This window comes from Capsicum annuum, chromosome 7, assembly GCF_002878395.1.
Source record: "Capsicum annuum cultivar UCD-10X-F1 chromosome 7, UCD10Xv1.1, whole genome shotgun sequence".
Taxonomy (NCBI): Eukaryota; Viridiplantae; Streptophyta; class Magnoliopsida; order Solanales; family Solanaceae; genus Capsicum; species Capsicum annuum.
The window spans coordinates 2,630,661-2,642,123 of NC_061117.1; the positions used below are offsets into that span (position 1 = coordinate 2,630,661).

Here is an 11,463-nt window from a genome sequence, read left to right on the forward strand (position 1 = left end):
ACAACATAGCTGGTCGGACTGCCACTCTGTAGAACTTACCTTTAAGCTTCGGGGGCATGAATTGGGACGAAGGGCGTAAATAGTACTTGAGAATGCTGTTTATTTTGTCTTGTAAAGGCACAATTATATCTTTTTCCTGTATTAGATACAACAGTTCACAAGTTTATATACCTATACATGTCAAAGAATCCTAAACTAGAGAAGTTACAATTTCCTCCAAAAATTTCTGTACAGCACCTAAAGAAACTGAACCAGTAACTGAACAAGCATACACAGCAGTGCATCTTCAGCTCCAAAGCAGACAGATGGATGCCACTTCGTCCAGTAATATGGCGCATGGCGTGTGGTATCATGTCAGTGTAATTGCACAAAGTGGGGTCTGGGGAGGGTAGAGTGTTGTTACCCCTACTGCAGAGATAGAGAGGCTGTTTCCAAAGCTGCCGGACTGTTTTAGGCGCCTAGTGCATAGAATATATGGACTCTCCTTGAGAAGGGTCAGCGCAAGAACGAAATAAAGCTCTGATGTTTCATCGGAATACATGTCTCACCGATTTTCCTGCAGGATTTTGATGAAGAGTTTCGTTGTTTCAATGCTACTGGTTCTCAGTTAAAGAAGTAGGGAGACTCGAGAACTTCCCGTAAATCAAAATCACCTCTTTTTGGTAGAGGGGGGAATGTCAATGCTGGATATGATTCCTGGAAGCTTTGAAGCAACTGCAAAAAAGATTATCAGGTATAACATAGGAGCAGATTGGGAAAGAGAAACAAAAGTAAAGATTACGGAGCTTTTGAAATGCGCTCGCTGAAAAGGTAACTTTCACTTCTAACATACTTACATCTTCAAGAATAGGCATACTGTATAGCTCCACAAACTTTTCCCTGAGTATCCTGTTCATCTGGTCGACATCGCAAGCATGAGTCCAAAAGGAGTCATGTACCCCTACAACAAGAAGTTGGGGTTTTGATAAGTGTATATCAAAACAAGACACACTGCTTGAAAAGTTCGCAACTAAATGAACTTTAACGCAAGTTCTAGAAGTCCTAATAGTTTATGAGTTTATATACAACAATCGACAAATGACCAATCCAACATAAGTTTCTGCTAGGCTTGCCAGAAACAGTTTGTTTTGCATAGCATACTATAGTAGCACCGATATAGAAAGTGAACAATGGGTGGGAGCATGACACAGTACAGAAATACTGAAAACAATGTTATGCTAACATATGATGAGCTTTTATGACTATCATGAATTGTTCCTTCAGGCCGATTCATGATCGAAATGCTCCATTTTTTAAAGCTGAGAATCCTTCGGAAACAGTTTTTCTATCTCTTAGAGGTAGGGAACATACACTCTACCCTCCCAAACTCCACTTGTGGGATTACACTGGGTATGTTGTTCTTGTTGGTAAAGCCAACTCAACAACACGATATTTCCAAGACAAAAGTCCCAACAAACTGAAGTTTATTGACAACAAAAACCTTTCTTCACACAAGGACTTAACATTGAGGAAACCACTTCACATTTGAGTTTTAGAAACACATAAAACTTTTGTATGTTGTATGTAGGCATGCATACATGTGCACATCAACAACAACAACATACCCAGTGTATTCCCACCTAGTGGGGTCAGCGGAGGGTAAAGTGTACGCAGTCCATACCACTAACTCCGAAGAAGTAGAGAGGCTGTTTCCGATAGAGCTCCGACTCAGGACAAAAAAAGACAGTAAACAAAGCCAGAATAAAACATGAAACAAGATGAAATAACAGAAATAAGACACCCACAGAACAAGTAGTATACACTAACCGAAAGCACACACCTCACCCAAACCCTCCAAACTAAAAACTCCAACCTACGTGCATAGCCCTACGACTACTAGCATGGCTACGCCAAAGGAATCCTATCTACTAGCTACGACTCACTCGCCCGAACTAGCCCTCTAACCTAATTCACGTCCTCCATAGCTTAACTTTTGTATGTTTTATGTAGGCATGCATACACATGCACATAAGTGGTCAAAAGCTCAAATATATATTAGATTATATCATAAAGAAATGGATAACCAAACCTGCAAAATGTAGTCCAGCATCCCTGCAAGCAACAGCGGTCATCATCATATGTGAACCATCCAGTGAGTGCACAAAATTTGGAGGAAAAGCAGTTCTCTGCTTCCGGACCTCAACCTAGAGTTCAATATTTGCAATAAAAAATAGGCATTCTTAACAGGGAAAAAAACAAAAGTATTCACAAGAAGTATTACTTACTACATCACCCTCACGCTGCAAAGCCAAAACTTGAAGCGAAGTTCTTATCTGCAAATACACGGAGTAAAGTATTAACACGAACAGATGTTGTATGAGTTGCTTGAATTTCCAGATGTTTTTGTCTAAAGAAGACTTAGCGCTATTCAAACAGAAAAGTTATGTATCTTTGTTCGAGGCTTATCATGAAGTTGAAAAAAGATCCTTATGTAAGCCAGTTTCTAATTTTACGCGAATTTATTCGGAGTCATGCCTTCTGTCATGTATGCAAGATCCTATGAAGCAAAATCCAACTATTTAAAGAGTTAAAATGGGCAACTTTGTTATCGGTGATAACACGTAAAAGCAACTTGCAGAACAATATAAGAACCCCCTTAAGGAGCAGACTTGATCAGAATTCAGATGACTGCTACTTGGTTAAAGAAGAACTTACAACATGCCGCTGAGTTTTAAAGTAAGGCTGCACAACAGGGAGCCCCAGTGGTGTTGTCCATCGCACTGGCTGATTTTCTGAAGCAATCACCTGTTAAACGTCACTAGTTAAACCATAGAAGTCCAAACAAGTTTTGAGATTTTCCTATATAACTGACAATTACAATTCCCCTGCGGAAATTCAAAAAAGGAACTAACATTTTTTTTTTCCAAAAAGATTTTGATATATGCAGTACGAACGATACTACTCCATTTTCTAAACTCAAACCTTAAAAATTAAAAACGTCTTCCTACTCATTGATCACTAAATATAGTTCCAGGTTTACAGAATTTACAGATGGGACTATCCCGTTCAGGCTTTCATTTGAACTCCGGAACTCTTAGCAATATCTATGGACCGGGCCCTAAGGCGAGTCCCAATTATGGCCATTGGAGGGCAATGTATAGGCAGACAGTTTTTGCTTTGCCTGTGAACTGGTTCAAGGATTTCTTATCCAAAAAAAAAAAGCACAAGAACGAGAACTGGGGAATAGGATGAGCTACGGAAACCTTTGCATCACTTCACAGGCAGGAGTATAGATTGCAAACCTATACTCCAATTATTGGCTGCAAGTCTCACTTAAATCGAGTTGCATATTGCTCAATCATTTTATCAACCATTCCGCGATTCTAATTAGTTAGTGAAGGGGGAAGGCCATGGTAGGGGCAAGTGGTATGGACCTTAGCACAGTCGCCAAGCCAAGTCATTGTTCCACGTGCAGCTTCAAATAACTCCCCTAGAGCAGCTAATGTCACCTGACGAGAAACATGAGAACAAATATATAGTCAAAACATAAAGCTGAATCAGTAAGTTTTCACAAGGGTTAGTCCCGTAACAGTGCTAGGACCAACGCCCACTCCATGCCGCTTTTACCAACCTTATCGCGTTAAGGGAGGCAAGACACTTTGGAAGAAAAGGTCCACCTCGCCTTACAGCTTAAGTCACGTGAAAATTAGTGATATGCATGCATATTGAAAGAAATAATAAGCAACAGCCTGGTTTAAACTCTCTATGTCCTTTTCGTTTAATTATAATACTTTCACATCGTGTCCATGCAGGTGACGTATGTGTTAGTTAACGCAAATAACAACTACTACTACTACTACAACACGTCAATCTCAAACAAGTTGGGGTCGGCTATATGAATCCTCACCAATGATGTTTCCTCATTTAAGCTCAAGTCACGTAGATTATTGGAAAGGTAGATCGAGTGACCCAAGCTAAGAATATATAACTAGGTACCTGTGAGTAGCTTACTTTAATATTAGACAATAATCAGTGCTTACTTTAGCAGCATAGCAAGATGCAGTAAATCGCAGCCTATCATCATCGATAAGACCCTTCTCCTCCAATCTTCTTTTGATTTGTTCACGTGCCCCGACATAAGTAACACCATAGACTGAGGTCATTACTGTCTGCTTCACCAATTTCCTGTCAACCTGAAAGTCTCCGCAGCACCAAATATTTTAATTGTTGCAATTTCAAAAACTCGAAGCTACAAACCTGAAGTTAAAATAGAAATGATAATGATAATAAGATAACCAAATGACAACCTGGTCAATTAAGAGCTTGGCTAGTAAAGCATTTGGATCAGCAGCAGGGTCCTTGGTACTATCTTCTCTGATAATATGATCAACCCTGCAATCAATAGTTGTCTTCAACATTCACTAGCGGAACCAAATTACACAAATTCTCACAAATATATTAGTGGTTATGTTTTTGACAAATTGATCAGAGAGACAGTAAGATGAGTATGTTTACAGATCTTTTTTCTTTTTGATACGTGAACGATGCATTTGAATTTTGATTAATTTAGAACAGAATATGCCAAAAACTAGAAAAACAATAGCTTATCCTAAATTCCACAAAAGGGAGCTTGGTTTTAAGATGTCACTTAGGAATGGATTTCAGCGCAATCACTCTAATATACCTCATAGCAATTTCGGTATAAACATCAGCTGGTTTCTCCCCAGCAACTAGGTTGACTGCCGCTGCCTCCATCTGTTAAAGTTGCACAACCTCAGAAGATGACATAAAGTGCACAGAAGATACTCATACAGCTAGATAAATTTCAATAATCACAAGGAAACGGAATCGAAAAAATGTTAAAAATCACAAATGGAACAACAATCATACGCTATCTCTTCCAAGAGCTGCATAGTGTTGTAGGCCATTGCATGAACCGTCCTATAATAGAAAGAAGCAAAATTGTTAACATGTCCAAGGCATACTATTTTTGTTTTCGAGATAGAAATATTTCAACCTTTATTTTCTTCCAATGGAACTTATCTTATTGTTATCCACGTATTAACTTTTCTACATTTACTAACCAAAAATCAAAAAACAGAAAAAGGGAATTGAACAGAAAATAAAAAATGCGATGATGTAAGTATTTTACCTGATGAATAGGCAGATGGGAGATGACAGTATGTGGCGACGAGCTTTTCAAAGCTTCTGATAGGTTAATGCAAGCTGCTAAGCACTGGAAAGGATCCTCGGCATTTAACCACCATTTATTTCCATTTAGAGGATTGTGTGCTGAATCTAATATGTCATCAAGGTGGTTTTCTATGAATGCAATGCGTGCATCATAGCAGCGCTTCTCTATGCCCCCTGCATAAAGATTTGCTAAATGTATTTTCAGCCAGCGCAATCCTGACTTTCCTAGTGGCCGTCCTTCAGAAAATTCAAGGATTCCTCGACAAAGATCAGAGCTCAAGTGATTCAAATGAGGATGCATAGGGTATGCACGTCCTCGAAAATCAAGATTGTGAGGATAATAAAAACCTTCCTCATCTTTCAACTTCCGAGCAACCTAGTCCAAAGAAAGTTTCCTCAAATTTACTCCTAAATAACAAGCAAAGAAAGTGGACAACAAAACCCAATGCAGTCCCAAAAGCGGGGGTAGAATGTACACAGGCCTTACTTCTACCTCGAGGAGGTAGAGCGGTAAGCAAAGCGGACACATGTGGAAACTAAATACTAAATCTAGTTTTAACATATTCAAGCCCTCAAAAGTCAATTAAATAATAGAATGAGAAATAATTCTGCAATAAATGACTAGATCTAGATGTACAAAGGTTGAGTGGTTCGCGTCACCCACTCCCCCTACCCCGCTCCAGTCCAAATCCAAACAAAGTGAGAAAGGAAGAAGAGTCCAAACAAGAAGACTCACTGAAAGCTTGAGCTCTGTGTCACATCTTTGAGAATGCAACTCTTGGTTGATCTTTTTCGCTTTTCTCACCCTCCATTTCCACCTTTTCACTTCCATTATATCATCGGAGTGCAAATCTGGTATAGGAACCTACAAATACGAAATTTCTTGCAATGAAACACAACCTACAAATGGCACCAGGTATTTGAAATTTCACAGCCACCTGAATGTCTTTAAACAAACCATCATCTGAACAGCCAAGAGAATTGGAAATATTAAGCAGGAAAAGTAACACGCTAAGCATATGGAATAATGAAGTATGGAGTAATTATTTTTGGACAATTATACGGGAGGCAGAAATTTAAAGATAAAATTTTTAGGATTAGCCACATAATAAGATTAATGGCGTTTAAGCAGATTGGTATTGACAAAGATAATATTGTAATTCGAGCTCTATCTCCCCATAACACAGCAAAACAAAATCCACATACTTATAAGTAGCACCTGAAGAAACAAAGAAATTAGAATTTTTTTTCTTTTTGATAAGGAACATCAAAAGTGTTTCTTACATCGTTGCGATCCACTAGGCCAGCAATATTTCCTCCTCCAGACCAAATACTCTCAACCACACTAAGTATCCTTTTATTCACTCTCCATTTAGTGCTTCCTAAGGTATCCAAGGCCTGCATGCGTGCAGAAAGAATTAATACACAGGTAAACCTCTTAAGAGTATCCACTGAGCTGTCTATTGGAGCACAATCTGAAGCAAGTTAATTATCAGCAGCCCCAAGATGGATTAAGTGAATCACTGTAAGTATTAAATGAGTTAAGGGGAAAAAATCCGTTCAATATGCTTACAGCACAGGTAGAACAAAAGCAGAAATCTAGTACCATCTCAGAAAATAGAGATGATTCACGTGTATTTGTGCTGCTAACCGAGACTATGTAATATTACCTCAGATCTATGACTTACATGCATTTAAGTTCATAACAAAACTATGTATTGTATGATGCATGTGTCATACCCAAACTATTAGGTGAAAAATATAAACAGTTATATCCGGTAGATAGAAAATTGATAAAATCAAATTTGGTAGGCAACCTAAAACATTTGAAAACCATTCTAATTATCCAGCTCCGACATATCACAGGCAACAGCTTCATACATCCTGAAAGAATGAAGCATTAAGAAGCAAACTTCACCTCATAAACTTGTTGCATTTGTTTCCCAGAGACACTTCTAACAGCATCTTGTTGCCTCCTAGATCCATGAGTGCGCATCAAATACGAAGGCAAGAACAAGTATCCGCCTTTGTCATATCTGATGCAAAAATTGCCAGATAGTTAAAGTCCCGATAAAATTTTCTTTGAAACTTGATAATGTACTCACATAAATTTATGCTTTTCAGAAGATAAAGAGTAATTTTATAGATGAACTAGCATAAAGGATGTGCTATTACAACTCTATAATATCTTCAGAAGCAAAACAGGAAAACTATGTCCCTTCTAATTCCGTCGGGCTTCTAACATTTGTAACATTGATTCATCTTCATTTACATGTTCCAATCTACAACATGTGTTCTAGAATGAACATAATCCAATTAACTACAACCAAAATCTAAATGATGTTATCACTAAAAGCTGAAAAAGAATTTTACCCTCTCCATTTTTTGGGTGGCACCAACATAGGCACATAAGGAATCATCATCTGTTTAACCTGCAACAAAAAAAAAAAAAAAAATAGAAGCCTGAAGCACAATGTCACATCGACTGCATAATAGAGTAATTAAACAGTAAATTTAGTCCTCTGATACTTCTTTATTTGGAATTTAGTCCTCTGATACTTCTTTATTTGGCCGAACTAAAATAAGAAATTACTTCTTTTCTCCGGCAGGTGGGCAGTAAGTTAAAAAGAAACAGACCTTCTAGCTTTTATACAACCAAAAGGGTTGCAGTGCAACTCCTCTTTTGCAGGGTCGCTAAAGTTATACTATAAAATGAATTAACTGAGTACTTATACTCATGGTAAATATGGATATGACTAAAACAAAATAAGTTTGTGTAACTTACTGTTCTGTCAACTCCCACAATAACCAAGGGATCACATTCTATGACACCATACTTCTTGACAATGTTCTTCCTGCAAGAACAACAAACAATTTTGTGAAACGAAAAATAACACACGAGTCTTCTATCTGGAAGGTAAACCAAGGAGGATGTGTTTTGATAATGAGAACTTGATCCTACATAAATCAACTAGGGACAGCTGTTTTAGGCATGTTTTTAGTTTAAGGATCAGAGTTTACACACAGCTTATCGCTAAAACAATTTCTGTTGTTATATTTGTTTTCCATGATGTAACATTCTGGTCACAACTCCAGACTCCTTTTTTTATGAATAAGACGTATGATATAATGCTACTTTAGGATATAATTATAAGGAAAGGAAAATGCGCTGACCTTGGATCTCTCGTAGCAATTCTGAATACATGCCTGAATGCAGGTCTAATATCAGGAGGTGTATCAGCAGACTGATCCACTGGAGGTTGCACATAAGCTGTTTCAGTTAATAATTCTAAAAGACGGCATCCTAACTGCATGAGATTCAGAGAAGCAGCCACTAAGATAAGATTTTTACATTTAAAAGTCAGTCATTAGTAGTCACATAACAAAGAAAGTTGCTAAATCACAAACCTTAGCATGTATGTCTCGACCCCAAGCCTCGGGTTCTTCACTTTTTATCAGCCTTCTCACCTCAACTATTCTGTTCCTTTTAATCAAGCTTTTGACACGTTTCCTGAGAATCATTGTCTCCCTACTCATATCTTCTTGACTTTGAGTTCCGGTCATATGTTTTTGGTGCTTCTTTGTTTTCTCCAAGAAATTATGAATCCTGACCTGAGAAAAAAAAATTGTTCACCCCCCACACAGTACTTAGTACTCCAAACGACAAGTAAATCCTTGGCTATTTAAATTCCCTAAACAGGTAAATACTATAAAGAGTTGGGCATGATAAGACCCAGTCTATGTATAAAAACTAGCTAAAATAAAGAATCAAAATTAGGGAGTTAGAGGGAAGCACATACGTTAAAAAGAAATGGTTTTAGTAGGATTCCTAGCATTGAGCAGCGGAACCTGAGCCACTCAACACCTCCATAACCAACTGAAAGGTGAACGGAGAGCCACTAAAGTAAAAACCTACAAATCATAATCAGAAATGATGGATACTTCGACTTTTCCTATTCATTATTACTGAAGAACGATGTATCTGAGTTCTTACAAAAGGAAACAAATTAGCAGCTTCTACTTGCTATTTTTTTTGTTAAAGTAAGTTGTTCATTGATTGGCATCAAGAAGATGCACGGTTAGAAAAATAGATATGCTATCTCCTACACAAGATGCTATGAAGGAGTCGGGAAGCTAGCCAAACAGCGAAAAGAGAACAACCATGTTAAGGGCTAGTCTAGTGTGAGGGAGCTCACAGAATCTTAAAAAAAACAGTAGAACTATTTACATAGAACTGGTAGGCCCAACGAAAAACCGAAATTCGACTAACTTCTTGGAGCACAACCACAAATCATAGTTCTCACGCAAACAGTAACTTGCAAAGAGGTGAGGATTCATTATCTCAACCCTTGGACAATTTGAAGAATTGGTGTCCGAACGAAACCACGTATCTCTCCAGAGTCTAGATATAATCTTTTGATAAGTACAGAGTAGGTTTTATTTTTCTTTTTTGAGTATAGATCATTCAAATGGTCTTTATTCTAATCTGTATATCCTTGTTTAACAGTTTGTTTGTTTTTCCTTTTACTTCTTTTCGCTATTCATCGAGTATACCTTATACATTCCATACTTCTAATTTAATATGAAAAAGCATCTCTTTAGTGACTATTGTAGCATACTTCAATTACAAAACATTCTGAAAAAACGCATAATTCCGATGCATAATACAACGCAAACTTAGACGCATAATGTAACATGGAGTCACAAGCAGGCAACAAACAGGACCAACATTTTGAAAATGCAACACTCACTTCATTCTCATCGAGTATACCTTACACATTCCATACTTTATGTAACATGCAATTGCAAAAGCATCTCTTAGTTACTACGGTAGCATACCTCCCCATTACCAAACATTCAGTGAAAAAACATAATTTGGATGCCTAATATAACACAAAATTAGATGCATAACATAACACAAAGTAACAAACGCGCAACAAACAGGAACAGCGTTTTAAGAAAATGCAACACTCACTTCATTCTCAACAGCCATGCCAATCTGCACTGCAGCTTGAACTACCTGAACACACCTCTCCTCTTTACCACCCATCATCAACAACCCCATCAACTTATGCATAACAATCACAGCCATTTTATCAGCAGGCAATGAATCAATATACGGCGAATAAGCCGCCCTATGTTTCCGCGTCATCTCAGCCTTTTGCTCCTTCTCTATACCTTGTCTCAAGGGCTCAAACCAACCTAACATCAATTTCTTAACATAAGGCAAATTAGGTGCTAGTTTTTTCTCACACATCTCCCTCTCCAACTCCCTATATTCCTCTACCATCTCCTCCCACGCCTCGGTCTCCGCCTTTATCTGTCTCCTCCTCAACATACCATACTTTCTCCTCCTCTCAATATCTCTAAAATCCCTTCTAACCCCACCTACTTTTGTAGATCTAACAAACAAACTACTCATAAAAAGTGAAGATACCCAACTTGGTTCTTGAATAAACACCCTTCTACTAACTCCCTCTTTTCTCAAAAACTCAGGAACCCCATCTATCTTCTCCAAACTCACCAATTCTTCAAGATTCTCATCAGTAGACACACAAACTACATCACTATGAACACTAACAGGCAACTTAACTACAGGTAACTTCAGATTCTTAGGAAATGAACAATTTTGAGACAACCTTAACAATTCTTGATTGTGGAGAATGGCATTAAAGCTACAACCTTTTTGGAGCTTTGGGATTGTTCTTGATTGATATATGTCTCTTGTAGTGATGCAGCAGTCAAAAGATAACCTAAAATCCATCACAATCTGAGCAATTCTTGATTGTGAATGGCATTAAAGTTGGAATCTTTAAGGGATTTTTGAGCAATTCTTGATGTAATAGTCAAAAAAGATAACTGAAATAACAGGTTTAATGATGGAAAAGAGAGGATAAGGTGGTAAGTAAAGGAGGAGGGCGGGAGGGGGGGGGGGGGTTGTAACGGAAGAAAGTAGTAAGAGTGAAGGTCAAACAACAAAAACCTCTGCTAAAACCCTTTTGAGTGTACTAGATATTTGTTGCCAATTTTGTACTTATGTTTTTTTGTCTTCATTGTCATGTATGTGCACTTAAAAAAAACATTATACCGGTAATTTGGTACAAGAGATAAAAGAAATAATTAATTTTGAGATTAGGTGGTTTGGTATCAGAGATAAGAGGTAATTAATTTTGGGATTAATAGAACTGTCAATACAGGTCGGCTCAGTCCATCTAGGTTAGTCCACATGGATTTTGAGTTTGACGGGTTAGGCCGGGCTGATCCATCAAAATAATGGATCGAAAAATATTA

The 11,463-nt window shown here is 37.8% G+C and overlaps 1 protein-coding gene across 3 annotated transcripts; it reads right to left on the reverse strand.

Moving 5' to 3' along the window:
- Positions 1-82: 82 nt before the first annotated feature.
- Positions 83-11,174, reverse strand: LOC107877544 (DNA-directed RNA polymerase 3, chloroplastic). Of its 3 annotated transcripts, none has more exons than XM_016724210.2 (20): positions 10,148-11,174; positions 8,581-8,784; positions 8,347-8,480; positions 7,958-8,027; positions 7,546-7,604; positions 7,091-7,208; positions 6,457-6,570; positions 5,909-6,037; positions 5,132-5,548; positions 4,870-4,920; positions 4,664-4,734; positions 4,287-4,371; positions 4,020-4,172; positions 3,414-3,488; positions 2,695-2,784; positions 2,265-2,312; positions 2,069-2,183; positions 837-940; positions 654-714; positions 83-556 (listed from the first exon to the last, which is right to left on the reverse strand). In XM_016724210.2, exons 1-20 carry the CDS (start codon positions 10,934-10,936, stop codon positions 528-530), a joined length of 2,916 nt encoding a protein of 971 aa, XP_016579696.1. In that variant the 5' UTR covers positions 10,937-11,174; the 3' UTR covers positions 83-527. The 3 variants fall into 3 exon arrangements, with proteins under 3 accessions (XP_016579696.1, XP_047271045.1, XP_016579695.1); XM_047415089.1 differs by having other exon boundaries at positions 638-714; positions 10,148-11,170; XM_016724209.2 differs by having other exon boundaries at positions 83-714; positions 10,148-11,170.
- Positions 11,175-11,463: the final 289 nt, after the last annotated feature.